We start from the raw sequence: 20,874 nt of genomic DNA, 5'->3' as shown, positions 1-20,874 counted from the left end.
GAACAATAAAATACAGCACACCTCACATTAAAGAACACTATAAGGTACTCCTGCAGCAGGCAACCAAGAATCACCTTGTACAAAATTAGAAACAGTAAAATTAGCCGTATCTGTCGAATTAATCACACGAAAACCCGGCCACGTAACCCTATTTCCAGTTCTTGATCCTATACCGCTGTTATTAAATTCCGCATAGTAAAGTGTATCAAGCGCAAAATCGCCGGACCATGGAGTCCATCCGGCAGGATCAACTAAACTAGCAATATAAGATTGCATAATAACAGTTCTTGAATACTCGCGCCACGGCCTGCCGAGATATGTCTTGATAGTCAAGTTACCTGTAGCCAAATCTTTAGCTTCTTTTATGGTACAATTTTGTATTATAATGCCTGTATTTTGGTTCGGGTCTGTTCTAGCTTGCGCGGTAATCGCATTAAATTGGTTTTCTAATGGCTGTCTTGAATTAATTCTGCAGTTTTGGAAAATAACTGCAGCATTACCGAATATGTAATCAACTGTGCCGTAAATTTCGCAGTCTCTGTAAAATTGTCTTAGAGAATGTGTGTATAAAGTGTCTTGATACCCTTCGAAACCGCAACTGTAAAATGCAGACATGTCTGCTCCATTTCTTACTGCTACTGCTTGATGCTTTTCCGGTCCGGCTGTGTTGCGGAACGTAATGTTCACCGCGACAAATCCTTGTCCGACAACGGCTGTTATAAAAAGTATTTCACATTAATGTGATTGCTATAAAAAAAGTGCTCAAGAACAAGTGGTCAAAATATGTACAGTCTAATTACTTATTTATAATATGTATGTTCTCAGAGATATGCATTTGGTTCGAACAAATAGAAATTTTGATTTGTTTGAAATTGAAATTTTGATTTTGTTTTAAATCTAACCAAATCGATTTTATATAAATCTTAAATATCTCAAACTGAACCGAATCAGTCGGTTTTTATTCAGTTGATTTTTTCTATTCAGATTATAAAGTAAACAGAAACCTTTTTACTTAACCGAAAAATCAAAAAAAATTATAATTAAATTGAACCAAACCAAATTTTTTGGTTCCATTCTGTTTTCCTCACCCCTAATATTTTCTTTATAAAGTAGGAATTTAGTACACACTCTATCTCAAATTGATAGGTGATTTTAGACAAATACAATATTAAGAAATTTAATTTATCTAGATAAAATGAATAGATTTATAAAAAAATATTATTCTTATAGTTATTTAATGTAGTGTAGTTTTTTATCTTTCAATATCTTGTGTTTCTTTTTAAATTATTTTGCTACAATAATGAGGTATATATATAACAGTTAACTATTTAAAAAATAAATGACGACTTATCATTTGGGACTAAATAATTAAAAATATTGTTTATTAATATGGGACGGGAACTACTTGTTTAAGGAATGTGCTGTGAGAAAATCATAAACACATGGGTTGAGCTAGCTAGTTTAATTCAACCTATAGTTTTTTAAGCATTAAGCCAAATAATTTGACTTTTAAAAGTATTTCTAAAGAAATCTTTAAAATTGGCAAACTCTTTAAATTTAAAGAGTTTGGTAATAAATTAAAACTCAATAAACTCTCTATTTTTTAAATTTAAAGAAGAGAGTGAAAATGGCTCTCCACATGTAGAGAGCCATTTTCACTCTCTACTTTAAATTTTAAAAGATCAAATTTTAGATTTTTAAAAATAAGTTAGTTAGCTTTACTTTAAAATATAATATTAATTATTTTAATATAAAAACTGAATAAATAAATAATTTTAAAATAAAACTAAATTATATTATTAGTATTACTTTTTGTAAAAATTAAATTAAATAAAAATATTATTATTAAGAAATCATTGAATTAATGTTCTTAGTATTTACTATTTTTATTATTATATGCAAAAATTCAAAATTTAACTTAAATTTAGAAATCTCATTAGAGTGAAAATAAAAATAGCACACTCTATTTTAAAGATTCTATTTATTTTACTAAAAATGCTCTTTAAAATAAAGAGCACCGTTGGAGATGCTCTAAGCATGTGTAATGTCCAAATTCAAATTATTGAATATCAATAATTAATAATTAACTTACCAAATGTGGCTGAATTAAACGTAGTCCATCCGTCAACAACGCTCCGATTACCGGTAATAACAGTCCGACCAGTGCCCTCTCCGATCATCATTATACTATGTTTATTACTCGGAATAGAAACATATTCCTGATACTGTCCCCTCATCACATAAATCACAAAATAACCGTTTCCAATACCTGTATGATTATTATGCGGTGGCATTAAATTTCTAATTATTAACACATGAGACTCTAGCATTCGATTTACATCTATGGCAAAAAAAAGATACCTGTATTATTAGGCGCTGCCCCAATTGCATCATTAATAGAAGTAAAATTTCCGCTCCCTTTCCTGTCCACAATCACCAATTGCTTCACCACCACGCTATTACTATCTTCTCTTATCTGAATAGTCTTTCTCCTGTTCACCGATTCGAACAGTTTCCGATCTTGTTTCGACATTTTCAATGGTAGACCGTCCTTGACCCCGTTTCTCAGCTCGGAAAACGCATGTTTTCGCTCTGAAATCAGCGATCGGCCTTTCTTCGCGGGTGGAACCCAACCGTGAGTGAAAAATGCAAGAGAGATACTACATTGTTTAGTTCCGTTGGAAATCGGAACTAACACGGAATTATTCAGTAATCCTGAATCTGTTTTCGACGCCTGGAGACCGTCCAAGCAAGTCTGAAGATTCGTCAGAGTAGCACTAAGTAAAGTTTGAAGATCACTAGCTTCCAATCTTTGGATCTTATCTGTATAATTAATCGATGTCAATGTATACGACAGCGAATCGATGTTTAGCTGAGCGAGAAACTGGCAATCCTGAAGAGCGGCGATAGTAGAATGCGAAAATGGCGAAGAATGTGTGAGTAGATATGCAATTAATGAACGGAATTTTCGCGCATATGACAGAGTTCGACGAAGTGAAACTCTGCCGTAGTCATGAATATTTGCAGATCTGTTGTGAGGTAAGGATGATTTGCAGAAATGTGGATAAGGTGTTGAGTTGCATAATGTATCGGTTGAGTTCGGGGCGGTTGCGAGAGTTTCGGAGAAGAAAAAGAGCACGGAAACAAGAAAAATGGCGGATAGTGTTGATAGATTGGAAGCCATTGATGGATTGAACTGTGGAATGTAATAGATTTAAGGTTCTGTATTTATATCCTTATACTGATATGAGTGAGTGAGCAAGTTGGTTTGATTAAGAACCAACTGGTTTAACCAAAACTGAAATAACCAAAAGGGTGATTTGCATACATAGTAAAATTCATGATTCATGATTTTTTTTCCCATTTACATCATAATGATGTATAGATTTATGAACCAAGATTCAATATATGAAATAGATTGTAATTCATTTATTACGTTTATAGTTGAAGTTGTTAAATTCCGTTATCTTAACTGTCAAATTAATTTGATTGTTACAGCTATTTTTTTGTCATTTTTCGAATGCCATAATAAATTTACGATAGTTTAATAAATGAACATAATATTTTGTTTTGTTATATATTTCCTTTTTCGAGTATCTATTTTCTGGCAGATTGGATAACTGGCGTATCACGTATTTTTTATATATTCGTGTGAAATGAAGCGGCATATTGAAGTTTTTTTCATTCAAATTAAACCCCATTCAAGCTGGATAGATCTTTTGTAGGCATGGGCAGTACTACACTTAGCCTGGGGTAGACTTTAGCCCGGCAGTCGAGAAAACAAAAATGAACTAAATGGTTTCGCAACTATTTGTAGGAGTCAAAGTTGTAGCCCCAAATTTTAAATGGATGTATTATGAGAGCGATTTAGACACGCAATTTAGCTTGAATTAGAAAAATGTCTTACTCATCGGCGCCTTAAGTATAAATTACTCTCTCTTTAACTGAAGAAACGAATTATCAAAACCATTAAAAATGTAAAACTGAACCAACCAAAGAAGCAGGTTAAAATCTATGAAAATATAAAGAAAAATACCTAAATATAAACATAAATGTCATGTTTATTTGATTTGTTCGGTTTTTTTTATAGCGGAACCTAAAAAGTTTATTGATTGAACCGAATTAGCCGGACTAATAACCAAACTAACTTAATCAAAATATGTAGGTTAAACCGGTTAATTCAATTGAACCGACCGATTTGCACATCCCTGCTGAACATATGATTTGCACATGCATTGTTAGAATGTATGATTATTATATATATTCAACTTGTATTATTGATCAAACCGCGTTGATCATAATGCACATTCACCGAAAATTATGTAAGAAGCAAGTAGTTGGTCAGTAAAATAATATAGAATGTTAGAATTAAAGTTCATATGAAATCTAACATATGGTTTCATATCTTACATTCAGAACTAAGTAAGTTTTGGATTGCTAAAAGTCAATCACTTAAGTTAAAATAATTGTATATTTTTGAGAAAATTATATTTGATCGTAACCAGGGACGGGACCTACCTTAGGCTAGCTTAACTTCAGCTGCGGTTCGGACCGATTTTTTTGAAAAAAAATAGAGGTAATTTTTTTATAAATAGAGAAAAATTATAATAATTTCAAAAGTCGACGGAGGTTAAAACCGAACGACCAAAAAATCACAGATAAATTAAAAGTTAAGTCCGAGCGAAAAAAAAAATCCGGTTCCGCTGCTGGCTATAAGGAAGTTAATAAAGATTAGTACTTGCATTAGATTGTCTACATATATGAAAGCTTGTTTATTGGCATGTGTAAGAGAGAAAGAAGGAGACAATGTTTCAAGAACAGCTATAGAGTTGACAAAGATAAAGTCAAAATTGCCAGTTCTGACAGCTCACGAGACTAGAAAAAAAGATTTTATTACAATTTTACTCGAAACATTAACTTTTTTCAATTTACAACTTGACAAAAGTAAATACTATCTAGTAGTACGAACGTTTTAATTTAACTTAAATTTTATAAAAGCAGATACAATCGACGTTTTCCCTATCGAAAATGTGCTGGAAATTTGACATTTCAGATTAACACTTTATTTTTAAGATAAAGAAATCTTCGTTTTGTCGTGTCCAAGTTTTCCAATATTCATGTCCGCGTCTGTACTATCTAGCTCATGCCAAATTAATCGGTCTGTTACGGGCAGATTTTCAGTTCTGTTCCAAAACATTTGGAAACCTGAAATATTATTATAATCATTTTAGCTTTATGGAAGCCATGAACTGAACAATCTCAATTACAAACAGAGATATTGATGCGGTACGTCCAATATTAAAAACAGGGATATTGACGCGGTACGTCCAATATTAAAAACAGAGATATTGACGTGATAAGTCCAATGTATTGGATAATTTTGGATTTTGGTATCAATTACACAACCCTATTTATCATCTAATTGGATTTGCCAAGAAATTTCATCTAGTTCTATTAATTAAATTAAGTCATAGTAGTAAAAAGTGTTCATGGGTAAGAACCAAGATACGATTCCATTATAATACATACAGGATCTAATTGCTTAAACCTGCAGTGAACTTTACACCAGTTGACGGGAGCCACGACATCCCGTCGATGAACCGGCCGGCAGTAAAGAACCTGGCGGTGGCAGCATCCCTCATAATGTGGTAACCCGGCCATTTAACCCTGCCCGATACAGATGCTCCAGGTCCATAATTCTTATACTCACCGTACCATAGCGTACCCAAGGCAAAGTTACCGTACCACTCAAGCCACCCTCTCGGCTGAACCGAACCACTCATGTATGTGTTGATAAATACCGTCCTGGAAAATTCCTTCCACGGTCTGCCTAAATATGTCGGTTCTGTAGCCAAAATGTAGCTATCTTGGATTGAAAATCCGGTACTTTGATGCGGATTTTTCCTGCCTTGAGCTGTGATTGTTACCTTTTGTAGAGGTAAAGGAACTCTAGTGTATATCTTGCAATTTTGGAACACTGCTGCTCCATTGCCAAAGATGTAATCTATGGTTCCGTAAATTTCACATTCGCGGTAAAATTGACGGAGAGAGTGAGCGTAGAGGGTGTCTTGGTAGCCTTCCATGCTGCATCGGAAGAAGGCGGATTGGTCTGAGTCGACTCGCAGGGCTACAGCTTGATGGTTCACCGGTCCGGCTGTATTACGAAATGTCACGTCTCTTGCTATAAATCCTCTCCCAGATACCGCTGCAGACACAAAGTCGTCATCAGAACAAAACAAGAAAAAAATTAAGATTCAAACATCAATTTACTCCCTGAACTTGTACGTAATGAGAAATTAACACCAAATTATGATAATTTAATCCAATTTTTTGGTCAGTTAGCCTCTTATATTTGTTTCCAAATAATTAATTTGATCCAATTGATAAAAATTGGAAAGTTCAAGGATTAATTGATAAGAAAAGTTAATTTTAATGTTTATTGCTCATTGCGTGCAAGTTCAGGAAGTTCAGGAGAAAATTGATACGTCAAAAAGAATGATGTAAATAGAAGTACTAACCTACAGTAGCAGTTCTGAAAGTAGTCCATCCTTGCATAAAGTTACGATTTCCGGTGATTATCGTCTTCCCGATTCCATCGCCGATTAACATAATCATTGTTTTTTTCTTCTTCATATCAATATTTTCTCTGTACATTCCCTGCTTCACATATATGATATACCTTCTATTACTGTGATCAGGAGCATCATCAAGCGCCTGTGTAATAGTATTGTAATGGCCAGTTCCATCTAAAGACACTATAGCATCTACATGCACACCAAGAATGCCAATCTTGAGAAGTTCTCGATCACCTTCCGTCATCCATTCTGGAAACTCCGGACTTATATTTGTGGCAGTACCATTCCGCGATGGTTTAAAAGGCATGCTGTGGAGTTGAATGTACAGAGCTAATACATTACCGATAAGCTGTGTTACTTGTTTTAGGCTTCCTTTCATGAAGTTCTCGAGATGTCGGTCTGTACCTTCAAATCCTTCGAGGCACGTATCCTGATTACTCAGCGCAGCACTGAGCCAAGCTTTTAGGTTACCTTCGTGCCGGATGTTATGATCGCCTGCTCGGATTTTCTCCATCTCCGCTAATGACCAAGCCAGCTCGGATACTGAGAAGTCGAGAAGTTCTTTGCAATCTTCAATTGCTACTTGTTCGCGGTAGCTGATAGACAAAGAATTGAACTTTGTGATTGAATCAATCGCTCGCCTCGCCTCGTTGAGGGAGTTCTGCAATGCAGCACTCAGAATTGAAGTTGAATTTCTATATTTTGATCTCTCAAGCTCAGCCTGCATTTTTGAGCAGCATGAATTCGGATTTTCGACACCGGCGCAAGCTTGCATAATTAGAGTTTGTGCATCCAAATGAGATGGGATCATATTAGAAAAGGCTTGTAGAAAAGTAAGCAGGAGGGGGACTAGAATGAACAGAAAATTAAAGAAGGGGGGCATTTTGGCAATGATGTGAAAGAGAAAGGGGATGAATTTTATGATCTTTTCAAAAGAAGAGGATAATTTAATATCAAAGGAAGAGCAAGAAATCTTTATAACATAGAACATAAGAATTGTTTGCTTGCAAAGGAATGGCCTTTTTCCTTTGACAAATTTGAAGTTATGCTTTCTTCCTAGGGCAAGGCGTCTGATATTCTTTTGTAATACAGTAAGAGATACTTAGAAGCTATGTTGCACAAAAACTCGACAAGTCTTACATTTCGTTCCGTATCCAAAAACGACTCTGACCTTAGAATATATTTACATAAATTACATAAGCATCACATCATGAGCCAAGAAAAGAACAGAAAGAAAACATCTTCTGTTTTTAAATTCCTCCGTATAGGCCCGGTTAAAACGACTCGATCATCTTAACATATCCTAGATTCTAGCATCCCACAAAATGAGAATTTAACTCGACATAGCCAATTCTAAGCCGATCTTATTCTGTTATGTTATGACATGTGTCGACAAATATGTTTTAATCCCACCTAATTACGCAGCCCCTGGCATCTAAAATCTCAAGTATTTCTAAGGATAGCAAGAACCTGAGAGAAGCAACCAATTTGACCTTCTTGATCCGGACACAGCATGCCCTAAGTGCAAGCTCATATCCTTCCACAGTGACATTTTTTAGGTGCACCAATTTGGCATCTTGCAGCCGTGTCAGATTTCCCATCAACATGCATAATGCCATGTCCGATATGGTGCAGTGACTCAAATTTATCTGCCACCATCAAAAAGTTTTGGCTTTAGTTTACATAACTTACAATTAGGATAAAATTTCCGCAGAGTATAACTTGATTAAACTAGATTTGGTACCTGACGCAAATTTCGCGAGTAATAGGCAAGAGCACAGAATCCCGGATCATCAATTTTCTCACAATGTTTCAAGTCCAAATCTGCAAGTGACCTGCATTTGGCTGCCAATGCTGTTAAACCTACACTTGTGATTTTGTCGAGCTGTCGCATTTCCAGGTCGGAGAGCTCCTCCAGACAGCCAAGATAATTCAATCCTATATCAGTAATTTGATTGCAGTAAGACAAATTCAGATTTTTCAACTTCTTGCAACCACTTGATAAAGCAGCTACACCATCATCTCCAATACCGGTACAGCTGAATTTTTACAAATTAAAAAAAAACACATGTTTTTACAAGCCAAAACTGCTGGAAAGTGGCATTCGATAGAATTTAGGATTCACATTACCGATATAGGTCCAGTTCTTGAAGCTTTGAACAATTAGACGCAATATAACACAGTCCTATGTCTGATATGTTTGCGCAAAATCCTAATTTTAAGCTTAGAAGTTCCGAACATCTAGAAAGACATTCAAGCCCTGGTAGAGAAACTCATAACATTAAATATGACATCAAACAATTAAACAAAACAAAAAATAAGTCTCTCATAAAAAAAAACAAAGAATAAGTCGGAAATACTTAAAAATTTACCTTTGTCATTAATTCCATAGCAGTCGGTGAGATCGAGCTCCTCGAGCAGCACGCAGCGTGATCCAAGCTGTTCAAGACCCTTTTCGGTGATCATATTGCAAGACTCTAGTCTCAGGCACACAAGTTTCTCACAAGAGTCTGCTATAACAGATATTGCAGCATCAGTTACAGAATGGCAACATGTTAAACTTAAGATCTTCAAATTGACACAACCAGAGACTAGTTGTGCAATGCCCATATTTGTCACCCCTGTGCATTTGCTCAGCCCAATTTCTGACAAAGAACTGCAATAGCTACTTAATATCTGGAAAATAGAATCTGAAACTCGAGTTCCGTTAATAACAATAGCGGTCAGGTTCTTCAAATCCTTCATGTAGTGGAGTAGTGCAGGTGGAAATTCCTACGAAAATTGGCCATAATCAAAGTCAGTTAATCAAACACAAAACATAATTAATATGAATAGTCCAGCGTCACATTGCCAACAAATACTTACCGAAATGCAGTAAGCAGCATTGAGCCGTCTAAGTCCGCTATGCCCGCTAATTATAGAAGTCAAGCCAGAGGAACTCAAAGAATCACACCTTGATACATCAATTTCCTACAGTAAACACATCTCATGCTCTTTAGAGACATCTAAACAGCCTTAATTTTCACTGCATTATGTGTAAAACATCATACCTCTAGTAAAGGACATCCATTTTCAAGAAACTGACACCCAACATCATCCACTAAAGCACACCCCACCATAGCCAAAACTTCCAGCTTCCTCAAAGAAGCAATTGAACGGAGTGTTTCATTTGTCACCTGATGCCATAGCAGTCAAAACACCAACCGTTAAAATTTCATTTTATGCATTAACACCTAGGCAGCACGGACACTCCGTTCAATGTGTCCCGTTTCGGACACTTAACGTTTCTCACACGAAACTTCATTTTTTACAGGACACTTAGCGTTTCCGACACAAAACTTCATTATTTACGGGACACTTAGCGTTTCGGACAAGAAACTTCGTTTTTACGGGACACTTGACGTTTCGGAAACAAACTTCATTTTTTACGGGACACTTGACGTCTCGGACACAAAACTTCATTTTTAACGGGACACTTATCGTTCACACGAAACTTCATTTTTTACGAGACACTTAACGTTTCAAATACGAAACTTCATTTTTTACATAGAAAACATTAAAACAACACTGTTTCGCGTTCCGCCGTTATGTATCCGCGCTACCTAATTTAACACACCCACATTCAAGAAATAAAACTAAAAAAAGAAAAGCACAAACCTTAAGGTAAGAAACATCAGCAAACTTCAAATCAACACACTTCTTACACAAAAGATCAACACCCAAATCAGTAATCTCCATGCACCATTTCAAGCTAATCTTCTCCAATCTCGAACACCCAACAGCAATCTTAGCCAATCCAACATCACTAATCCCCAAACACTTATCCAAACTCAGCTCCTTTAACCCACCGCCGCAAGATATAGCCGCCGCTTCTCTATCACCAAATCCACGACAATACGACACGTCAACCGTTTCAAGAAACGGGCACGCCCGCATTATCATCTCCAGACCCGTGGATCTCAACCCGGTAGCCCGGCTCAAGTTTAAGGACTTCAAGTTCTTCATTAGTCCAACTGAGTCACGAGTTAATAGCGACGACACCATTCCGTCGTCAATGCGTGGACAAACAGAAAGGTCTAAGCTGTCAATGTTGCCGAATTTTGTCAGGAGAGAGATTAGAAACTCGACGCGGAGGATACGCAGCGTTTTGCGAGTTACTGAGTCGATTTTATTGAATTCTTTGGAAACGAGTCGGAATCGTTTACGATCCGAGTTGTGAGCGAGTTTTTCATGGACTCGGATGAGTAAATCTTCTGTTAGCACCGAGATTACAGATCGACTCGACATTATCTGTCGTTTTGTTAAGTAAGGTTGCCGTCTGATTGAGTTTAGGTTGGGACGAATAAGAAGAGGAGGCGGAGGTGAAGGAGAGGGTGGTGGATGCGTTTCAAGAGAGTCCGATAAATACGGGTATGGATTATATGAGTCCGATTCATTTTCCGGTGACCGGTCAACCGGAATTCAGAGAAGTGTTGAGTTTAGTTAGGTGATGACAGTTGCAGAAATATTTTTGGTTTTAAAGAGACAGAGATAAGAGGGATTCTCTGCTACGTGCGTGACCATACTAGAGATGGAATATTGACCGTAGGATAGATGAGAAGGACACGTGGAGTTCGGAGGAGATGCGTGATTTTGTAAAACGATAGTGTTGATGTACGGTGATGAGGAGTGTGGGACCTAGAGGGAGTTAAAGTAAAATGGAAGTGCAAGAACCGTACTTATCTTCTGGTCAATGTTGACGTGGTGGTGATTAGGATGGAATGATGAGAAAGTGGAAGCATCTGACCTAATATAAGCTTACCTGTCATTTATTGAAAATGTATATTTTCCACTTGAATTTTCTGAAATATTCTTTCTTTTCTAAAACAATTTAATATTCCCAGTTTTGCCACATTGAATGTGCGATTTAGACGAATTTTGGATCTAATTTTATTAAAAACTAGAACGAAACCCTCGCGATGCTTCAGGTCGTACTTTTAAAAAAAATGAAATCAGTACTATTGTTTTATACAATTTAATATCTCAATTATCTACTACTATAACGAAAACAATAGGCTCACCTTCTTTTGAATAAATAATAGTATATGAACATATATTGTTTTCAATTAATAATTTTTTTGAGAATTAATTGGCAGATTACTTGAAAAATCAGCCAACATGAAAAGAGGATCAATTTGTTCCTGCAAATTATTAAAATTGAGCAGTTACAGCAGTTGGCCTACAAATAATGGATGTTCATACTCATTTCCGTTGCATATTAAATAATTCACTTCATGCCTTAATTTTTTTTTAAATGGATCATAATACAATTGTCTGAATATCAACTTTATACAATAACTGAAGCTACATTGATCAACTACTTCAAAACAAAAAACAGATTTAAGAACCCAATTATGGCTTAGGTCAGTAATTCCAAATCGACCTTCATATGACCCAAGAATGCTATCACTTTTGCTGGGTATAGTAAAGAGGAGTTGAATTAAACCACAAAGTAACAAAAATATAACATTTGATTATTCAAGAGGCAAAGTAAAAGTCCAAAATCATGTCTAATATTTATACTGCCTTGGGCAGGCCGGAAGATGTGGAACGAATCAGGAGTATAATGAGAGTTCGAGGAATCAGCAAGGAGCAGTGTAGTTGGATTGAACTCAAGAATCATGTTCATGTGTTTGTCGTTAGAGACCAGTTGCATCCCTCAATTGGAGATATAGGAATAGAAATACAAAGATTGGGTAAACAAATGAAAGAAGAAGAAAACCAACCTGCTTATCAAAATATAATATTAATAATATCTTACATAATATTAAGTTAAAAAGTTCACAGTAATATATTACAGATAACATCGCAAGAAAACATTAGTACATAAGAACTTAGTCTGTTTTGGTCTTTTTTGCTGCCTGAGTTGAAGTTGAAGACGAATTGTCATCGACAAGTTGTAGCATTCTCCGAACTCTAGGCGAAGATAGTGGAAAACCACTACCGTGAGTAAAAAATTGAGATGATGACGCAGCTGCAGAGGTTGGGCTTTCTTTTTTTATAACCATTTTAAAGAGATGAAGAAATGAAAAAAAAAAAAAAGGAATAGACTTTTATAAAGCAAGGTAGCTGTTAAAACGTTATCATTAATAAACAAATGTTGTATTTATATTAAATTAAAATTTGAGCTGTCACAATAGTATATGAGTTATCAGGTTTATTAAATACAGATATTGAGTTTGTGTTAAATATAAATGTGAGTTGTCACAATATAAATGAGTAATGTCTCTTAACATGCATACACTCTCTATTTGACATCTAGCAAAACTGAAACTGATAATTTGAATAGAAAACAAACGAAAGAAACACAAAAATGAAGGGTAGAAACGGAATATTTTAATTATTAATGGGTAAAAGGGTAACGTTGAGTCCAAAACACCGTTCCTTCTACAGTGTTTTGGACCCAATTTTATACTATAGAATAGATTTACGGATGACCGATACTCGTCAATTTCACTCATAATGTCTATCGTTTTTAGGTCAAATTTTGTTATGTAGGCATCCAAATGGAGATTATGAATTGTGTTTATTTTTTAATAATTTCGTTTATAATTTCCTCTTTTGTTCAGATTAAAGTTTCGATATTTTACGTATTTAGGGCATCTCCAACCCAACTCTAAAAAAGAGTTGGTCCCACCATTTAGAGTTGGGCAACTCCAACCCAACTCTAAAAACCTATTCTTTTTAGAGTTTTTGAATAGTAAACTCTACATGTAAAGTTTCACTATTCACATTTTTATAAGGACTATTTTATACTTTTTCATGTTTACTAATTACTAGTTTAACCCATTAACTTTAATTTATACAATTATATCCTACTATATTTAAATATTAAAAATTTATAACTTTATTATTATATTTTTATATGACTTCAAATAAAATTATAAATATTAAAAAACTGCATATATTATAAATTAATAATATATAAAATTAACAAAAAATATATTTTAGCAAATAATACAAACAATTATAAAAATAACAACAACAATAACAATAAAAAATAACAACCATCATAATAATAATAATTTAATTTTCGTGTGAGCCACTTCCACCTCCGGTAACATTAGTATACTATTCACCAAGATAATGGGGAACGGAAAATTGTTGTCGAGATTGTTGGGATCTTTTTTCTAAAATTCGTGCTTGTTCACTTTCAATATGAGCACGAATTTTAGGATCTTCAATAGCGTTCAAGATATATATTATTAAAAATATTAATATTTTATTCAATTTTATTTAGTAAAATATATATTATTATATAATAAAAATATTTATTTAAATTTATTATTTTACTATTGATAAAAAAAATATATATATTTTTATTTTTAGGATGAATATGTAAAAAAAAAATTAATTTGAGCTAAGTTGTTAAAATAATAAAATAGTGTAGTTTTAAAATAGGCTTAATTCCTTAAAAAAACCTCACCTTGCATTTTTTTTTTCGTTTATACCCTGACCATGTAAAAACACCATTTGTACCCAATTTTGAGTTTTTATGTTTCATCTCTACCCAAAAGCATTAAATTGTACTCTTTTCATTTGAAAAAAAGTTTAAAACAACCCTTCATTTTTAACTTATATACTAATTAGATATTAATATTATTAATAATACAAAAATACCATCTTTTTTAAAAAATTAAAAAATAATAATAATTTTTTTTAAGTTTTTTAAAAAATATTTCGAATTTTTTTTTTAATTTTTTTAAAAATATTTCCAACAAAATATTAAAAATAATAATAATTTTTTTTTAATTTTTTATTATTTTATCAAATTAAAAAAATTAATTAATTATTTGGATGTGTTTGATTATTTTTTAAGTTTAAGGATTTATTTGTATATTTTAAAATAGAAAAAAGTATGTTTTAAACTCTTTTCCAAATGAAAAAAGTACAATTTAATGCTTTTGGGTAGAGATGAAATATAAAAACCCAAAATTGGGTACAAATGGTGTTTTTACAAGGTCAGAGTATAAACGAAAAAAAAGTGCAAGGTAGGGTTTTTTTAAGGAATTAAGCCTTTAAAATATTGTTTTAGAGTTAGAGATAGATTTTGTGGTTGGAGGAAAACTTGTTTAGAGATAGAGATAGAGTTTGTGATTGGAGAAAAACTCACTCTATCTCTAAAAAGTAGAGTTCTAATTATAAAATGGGTTGGAGATGTCCTTATATGTTTTTTTTTTTTTTTGATAAATGTCCTTATATGTTAGTTTGAGACTTTTGTGAGGGTTTTATGATGTTTAGAACGATTTGTTTATTATTTCAATTTTCAGTATATAATTTAAATCAATGAACGTTTTTTTATGTCTAATTTTTAGTATTCATACGAATCAATAGGTTTTTTGTTGTGAGGACTCACTCTACTGAGCCGAAACTCAATATCATTGTCAAACCCCGGGATGTGGACCGCCCGCAACCCCACATACCTGGTAATTCCGGGCTATAATGGCCAGCAATCCAACCTCAACCATTCCATATTAAGAAAGGGCGTAGCCGGGGTTCGAATTAGCGACCTTTGGAGCCCAGATGGCTGAGATTTAGACCACTAGACCAAATCCATGCAGGTGTATCAATAGATTTTGAAAGCTAGTTATTGACATTAATTTATTTAATCAATAGTTTATTAATTTATTTTATTTTCTATTACTTCCTCCATGTCAGTAGCTCATTTCCTTACACTCACTATTAAATTGACATGATTAAAAATGCCATTTGGTCAACTTGTTAGTTCATATAAAAATTTCTCATCATTTAATAAAAAAAAAAAATTCATCATGGTGGGTCTCTCATCACATTCTTCATTGTTGTTTTTCCCATATGGGCCACTAATGAAAGATTGACATTCCAGTGCTTCTCCTTTGATGGAGTAAAATGGCAGCAGCAGTTTCCTACTCACTATGCTCATGACTTGTTCATGGATCAGGCTCGGAACGTGTCAGCCGTGACTCCGGTCTGAATTTCATATTTGCTATCTAAATCCGGTTTTTACACTCTATATATGCGGACTTTGGTTAAACTTTTTCAGACTCACGTGAGGAATTACGTAACAATAAAATCCCCAACCCGGAGCTAGCTTGAGACAAAATCAACTGTCCAAGTCTGGTGCAAGGCAGACGGGTTTCGACAGGGCTGGACCCATGAACATGTTTATGCTCATGGGACAAGAGCCAAGCACATGGAACCTACTGACAACACCACCTGCTTGATTCCTGAGAAAATATATATCTATGCAATGTGTTTTTTTGTAATGCAAATTGTGTGTACTCTTTACATTTCTGCTAAAAAAATGATACAGAAATGTTAAACATGTCCTGTGGTGATAATCCCTTGCTTATACAATTTATCACCACCTTCTACTTGTGAAGAACTAGCAGCCGATTGTTTTGATAAATTTTGTACAACATCTGATGTAATAACAGACTTTGCATTCCAATACCAGGGCTTCACGTACGGTGAAGCCATTGATGGCGACAAAGAACACGGATGAAGAACAACAGAACCCCAATCTCTACCACCCGTCTTTGCTTCTCTTACTCTCCTTCTCGTAAGCAAGCCTCCTAAATCTTCTTTTCTCAATTCTGATACACTTCTGAGAATCGAAATGCATATCAGAATTGCCAGAACTGCATCCTCCTCTGGTAATACTTCAACTAACAGCAGCTTCCAATTCAGAAGAGCTGTTGCTCTTCCTGTTGGATTATCTTCCGTGTATCGAATAATTGTCACAAAATCCGCTTCATCTTCTTTTTCTTCCTCGTTGTCTACTTTGTATTGCATTTTACGCCCTTTTAACAACTTCATCTGTATAATAAAGCGACTTTAATTGTGATGGAAATTTATTTCGGAAAATAGATTTTATTAAATGTTTAAGTTCTTGAAAGTGGAGAAGTAATATCGAACTTACGGTTGAATCAGAAGATGCCTGATTTGTTAAAGATAACGTTATGCCGGATAATGATGTCGATGATGATTGCCAACTTATCAATAATTCGTCTCCGGTTGAGAAACACCATGAAGCTTGCGAATTTTCCGGAGGCTCTCTTGGTGTTGCTGTTCCTACTACTTTCTCTGTACTAGATGGCAACAAACAAGAACAAAATTTCCCAAAATAAACTATTATTTCTCAAACAAACTAGATTTCAAACAAATTCTATCTATTATTATCTGAGAACTTTAAACAACATACCAGGTGCTCTACCGATTGAACCGGCAACATATTTCCAAGAACCTTCTCGTACCTCTATGATCCTGTCTTCCCATTTCACGGCTGTTGGCCTTTCTCCTCCTCTCCTCCAAAACCCTCCTGCAACTCTGCATTACACCAAATGTTGTCAATCGAACAACGACAAATTTTAATAAATAGTATAATCATTAAAATTATTTGAGATACCTTGTTCGAACTATAAAACACTCTCTCCCTGCATGATCAAGAACTGTACGGGACAGCCACCGACCTTCCTGAGGCTTGTAGTGGTTCATTTTCAGAATCACCTCTGATATCATAGCCCCTGAATCATCTGTAACTCTGTCCGGAACACATTTCAACAAGTATGGCGCTTGAACAGGAGGAGTTATTGATACAACAATCCTGAATTGCCTATCAATTTCTCTTTCCAGATTAAGAGAATATGCTCGCAACAAGTCATTCCAGAGGAACATAGCCGAGCCTTCTACTTTGCTTGACTTAAAGAAACCGCTACCTTGTTTATGAAACTCGAGCATTAGTCCTTTGGTGCCAAACTCACAATAGAGTTGAGAAACTTTATTCCAGGTATCCGAGGAGAAACTGGAAACAGGTTTATCAATCATCATTTCCCTATGGCATCTCACCATTCGCAGACGTAGAAAGCTGCATCTTTTTTCATCCTTTTCTGGTTTAATTTTAGAGTTGAGCCTCACATATATACAAACCTGAATCACAATATGAAGATTTCGACATATAAATGGCATTAGAGAATCTCATGTAAACAACAAATCAGTTGTAATCAGATTATGTCACCAGATGAATTTAGAATGTCAAGCATACAGAATCAGATAAGAACCATCAAATGTTACCGAGGTTTTCTAGCCATATTTAATGAACAAGAAGAGAAATTATGACACTACTATATTTAAGCAACTCTAACAGGTTAATTACCGCTATGAACTTGGCAATTCCGATTGTACATAACATGATTATGATTTCTAAGGGAGATTAAAATATCTTGATCCTCAAATAACTCAAATCATCTTGCTTATTTGGAAGCCTTTCATTTTTCTTTTGGCAATATGCTCTTCTGCTGAGATAAATCAAATCAATTCCGACACAAACTTGAATACTTGATCAAACCAAACTCATCCAAATTCAAGAAAAGCTCATGACAGTTTGCTCTAAATTAATTCAGTGTCCCTACGGTCCCTACCTTGATTCAACATTATGACTAATTCAACTTAATTGTTCATATTATAGCATTCAATTTTGCATAGAAAATCATTACAAATGCCTTAAAAGGGAGAGAATGGTAAACTTACTTCCAGCAAGAACCTAGGCAACAAGGACTTGTATTTGGTATTGACGTCTATATCTGATACATCCCAATACATGGGTGGCTTGACTGAGGCAAGACCATGAAAATCCACTGCTCCACCAGCTTTCTCATAAGGTTGATCAAATGCTTTTTCCCATATCCTTTTTGTTTCTTCAACCTCTTTGTCTTTCACAGTCTCCCATATCCCCACTACCTTCTCCATCATCTCAGCCTCCATCTCCTTCATATCCTCTGCATACACTGTTGCATAACTCTGCTACATTTCCCATCAACAAAATAAATAAATTAGGGATAAAACATATAATTAAGTATCATACAAATTGACAGATCAATGCAAGGATTTTGAGGTACATAGGCATTAACAATGAGGCAGCACGGATACTTCATTCAATCGACATGTCCTGTTTCGGAAATGTGTTAAGACACCTAACATTTCGGACACGAAACTTCACTTTTTACATAGAAAACCTTAAAATAACTCTGTTTCACCGTGTCCATGTCCTCGTGTCCGTGTCCGTGCTACTTAGATTAACAATGAAGAAACTCACAAAACCCACCTGATGAGTTATCAACATTAGCAAGATATCCAAACTAGGAACACTTCTAGAACACCCTTCACTGAATCTCTGCAATAAATACAAAAATCCCTTGTATCTTTTTCTAGCTGCTATTAAATACACAAGCTCACTCATATATGGCAATGATAATTTAACATATAAATATCTATGTTTCATCACTTCATTAAATAAATCTTCATTTTCAACAACTTGGTCTGATTTCAAATCAACTTCATTCTCAAATGAATCATTTGGATATCTATTCATCCAATACTCTTCACATCTCATCAATGCATACTCTTCATTTTCCTCATAAAAAATTGCTGGCTTCCCTATTAGTTTTGAGAATCTTGCACTGCAGTATTGTTTGTAACTCACCTGCAATCAATTATTACACAAGCTAATTCTATTAACCAAAGAAAATGTTCATTTTTCAGTGAATAATTATACAACACGGTTCTGCCACCTTATTTGTTATTCGTAGTATTGCTTTGGAATATTTAATGATAAAAAAATAAGTAATAATTAAAAAAATTACATCACAAATGTTCATTAACTTGTTGTAAAAATAACGTGACAGCAGTTGCAATATTTAAGGCTGAATACATAGTTTGACCCCTGAACTTGTACCCTTTTACCCATCTAACCCCTAAACTTAACGTCTCACCTATCGAACCCCTGAACTTGTTAAATAACCCGATTTGACCCCCGAACTTGATAAATACGTAAACATTGAACCCCTCCGTACACAATTTCTTCTAGAATGTTTCAAGTGACAGGTGGACACGAAGGGTTCAATATTTACAAATTTATCAAGTTCAGGGGTCAAATCGGATTATTTAACAAGTTCAGAGGTTCGATAGGTGAGACGTTAAATTTAGAGGTTAGATGGGTAAAAGGGTACAAATTCAGGGGTCAAACTATGTATTAAGCCCAATATTTAATGATAAATACTACTCCTTCCGTCCCATTTTAGAAGTTCCATTTGACTTTACACACAGATTAAGAAAACATTAATTATTCTTGTCTTTTCATGTTTTTTCATGTTACCCCTATTAATAATAGTGGAATTTTCCATAAAACTCTTTTAAGATAACTAAAATAAGGGTAAAATGGGGTATTCAATGGAAAAGTATTCTAAAAATAGTAATGAGACTTTTTAAATGGGATATCCCAAAATAGAATATGGGACTTCTTAAACGGGACGGAGGGAGTATTTTTTAATATTTGGAATATTTAATGATAAATACTATTTTTTCTCAGGAACCAAACAGAAAACTTGACTTACTGGATTCAAAGTGTGACAGAACCAAACCCACTCAATATCAAGTGGAGGAAGAATCATAGGAGGAGTTGATCCCACCGTCAGATCAGAAATCAACGGCATCCATAGCTCTTCATATCTACAAAAACAATAAAAAAGAATAATAACTTTCAATTAACCCGTCAGATCAGATTACTTTCATAGTAAAAACAGCTTGATCAGAATAAGCTGTTACATATATATTATGAGTACATATTTAACCTTCTGATAGCTTCAACAGCACAAGCTTTCTCGTGAAGCCACTGTGACTCACTCACAGCTTTCAAGAACACAATATTTCGTTTAGCAGCAGAGACAAGATCTAAGCTGAGTCGTACAGTGTCCACTTCTGAAATTTCGCTGAGTGTTGTTGTGTCCGATATCTCGGTGCGGTGGCGAGTCGCCGCCGCCGGAGACGGCGACATGGTTGGTTTAGCAGTTCGACTGTAGTGTGGTCAAATTAAGGACATGAGATTTAATTAATGTGTATCTGTGTCTGTCTGAGACTGGAGAATATTTTTGAGAGAAAGACTGAAGTGAAAGACATGTATTTTGAGGTTGTATTAATTAGGACACGTGGAGAGTGATTAGGTTGTTTAAGTGGATCTGTCGTATAGTATTTGGATCGGTTGGATTATTGGATTTTATAATTTGATTCTTGCAAATTATTGCATTATATTTCATTTCTGATATGGTATTAATGTAAACCATAAGGGCAAGTAATTGGAAATAAACCATAGAGTATAATGTACATTTAAAATCTAAATATATTAATTATAATTTTTCTATCATTTTAATAAAATATTATAATACAATTGGTTTATTTACGGATAACGTGATAAATTCGGTCTATCTAATAATTTTTCGAGTATATT

General features: G+C 34.5%; 3 protein-coding genes across 4 annotated transcripts; all 3 read right to left on the bottom strand.

Annotated features, from left to right (window-relative positions):
* Positions 1-7,593, bottom strand: LOC126671103 (uncharacterized). The gene is made up of 5 exons (XM_056104917.1): positions 6,519-7,593; positions 5,538-6,205; positions 2,362-3,196; positions 2,093-2,269; positions 1-713 (listed from the first exon to the last, which is right to left on the bottom strand). Exons 1-5 carry the CDS (start codon positions 7,564-7,566, stop codon positions 28-30), a joined length of 3,414 nt encoding a protein of 1,137 aa, XP_055960892.1. The 5' UTR covers positions 7,567-7,593; the 3' UTR covers positions 1-27.
* Positions 7,594-7,689: 96 nt separating this feature from the next.
* Positions 7,690-11,081, bottom strand: LOC126674500 (F-box/LRR-repeat protein 3). Its single transcript, XM_050368950.2, has 7 exons — positions 10,233-11,081; positions 9,626-9,751; positions 9,441-9,545; positions 8,948-9,347; positions 8,706-8,835; positions 8,320-8,614; positions 7,690-8,224 (listed from the first exon to the last, which is right to left on the bottom strand). Exons 1-7 carry the CDS (start codon positions 10,860-10,862, stop codon positions 7,979-7,981), a joined length of 1,932 nt encoding a protein of 643 aa, XP_050224907.1. The 5' UTR covers positions 10,863-11,081; the 3' UTR covers positions 7,690-7,978.
* Positions 11,082-15,833: 4,752 nt separating this feature from the next.
* On the bottom strand, positions 15,834-20,561 carry LOC126673490 (glycine-rich domain-containing protein 2). Of its 2 annotated transcripts, XM_050367654.2 has the most exons (8): positions 20,222-20,556; positions 19,985-20,099; positions 18,697-19,074; positions 18,123-18,392; positions 17,002-17,522; positions 16,798-16,922; positions 16,516-16,679; positions 15,834-16,412 (listed from the first exon to the last, which is right to left on the bottom strand). In XM_050367654.2, the coding sequence occupies exons 1-8, from the start codon at positions 20,422-20,424 to the stop codon at positions 15,912-15,914; spliced, it is 2,277 nt and encodes a 758-aa protein (XP_050223611.1). In that variant the 5' UTR covers positions 20,425-20,556; the 3' UTR covers positions 15,834-15,911. The 2 variants fall into 2 exon arrangements, with proteins under 2 accessions (XP_050223611.1, XP_050223612.1); XM_050367655.2 differs by lacking the exon at positions 15,834-16,412 and having other exon boundaries at positions 16,536-16,684; positions 20,222-20,561.
* Positions 20,562-20,874: the final 313 nt, after the last annotated feature.

This window comes from Mercurialis annua, linkage group LG3 (assembly GCF_937616625.2).
Source record: "Mercurialis annua linkage group LG3, ddMerAnnu1.2, whole genome shotgun sequence".
Taxonomy (NCBI): Eukaryota; Viridiplantae; Streptophyta; class Magnoliopsida; order Malpighiales; family Euphorbiaceae; genus Mercurialis; species Mercurialis annua.
The sequence above is the reverse complement of the archived record's forward strand: the minus strand, read 5'-3'. Positions and strand labels throughout refer to the sequence as shown.

What these genes read in the sequence shown, in the direction of transcription:
- LOC126671103 (XM_056104917.1), bottom strand. Translation starts at nt 7,566, where the DNA reads ATGTTCTATGTTATAAAGATTTCTTGCTCTTCCTTTGATATTAAATTA. An exon ending in TTTCAGAACTGCTACTGTAG is followed by an intron (nt 6,206 to 6,518) that starts GTTAGTACTTCT and finishes TTGTGTCTGCAG; the next exon opens with CGGTATCTGGGAGAGGATTT. An exon ending in GGCAGCGCCTAATAATACAG is followed by an intron (nt 2,270 to 2,361) that starts GTATCTTTTTTT and finishes ATAATCATACAG; the next exon opens with GTATTGGAAACGGTTATTTT.
- LOC126674500 (XM_050368950.2), bottom strand. Translation starts at nt 10,862, where the DNA reads ATGTCGAGTCGATCTGTAATCTCGGTGCTAACAGAAGATTTACTCATC. An exon ending in ATGGATGTCCTTTACTAGAG is followed by an intron (nt 9,546 to 9,625) that starts GTATGATGTTTT and finishes TGTTTACTGTAG; the next exon opens with GAAATTGATGTATCAAGGTG. An exon ending in CTATGGAATTAATGACAAAG is followed by an intron (nt 8,836 to 8,947) that starts GTAAATTTTTAA and finishes TTTCTCTACCAG; the next exon opens with GGCTTGAATGTCTTTCTAGA.
- LOC126673490 (XM_050367654.2), bottom strand. Translation starts at nt 20,424, where the DNA reads ATGTCGCCGTCTCCGGCGGCGGCGACTCGCCACCGCACCGAGATATCG. An exon ending in TAATGTTGATAACTCATCAG is followed by an intron (nt 18,393 to 18,696) that starts GTGGGTTTTGTG and finishes GAAATGTAGCAG; the next exon opens with AGTTATGCAACAGTGTATGC. An exon ending in AGGCATCTTCTGATTCAACC is followed by an intron (nt 16,413 to 16,515) that starts GTAAGTTCGATA and finishes TTTATTATACAG; the next exon opens with ATGAAGTTGTTAAAAGGGCG.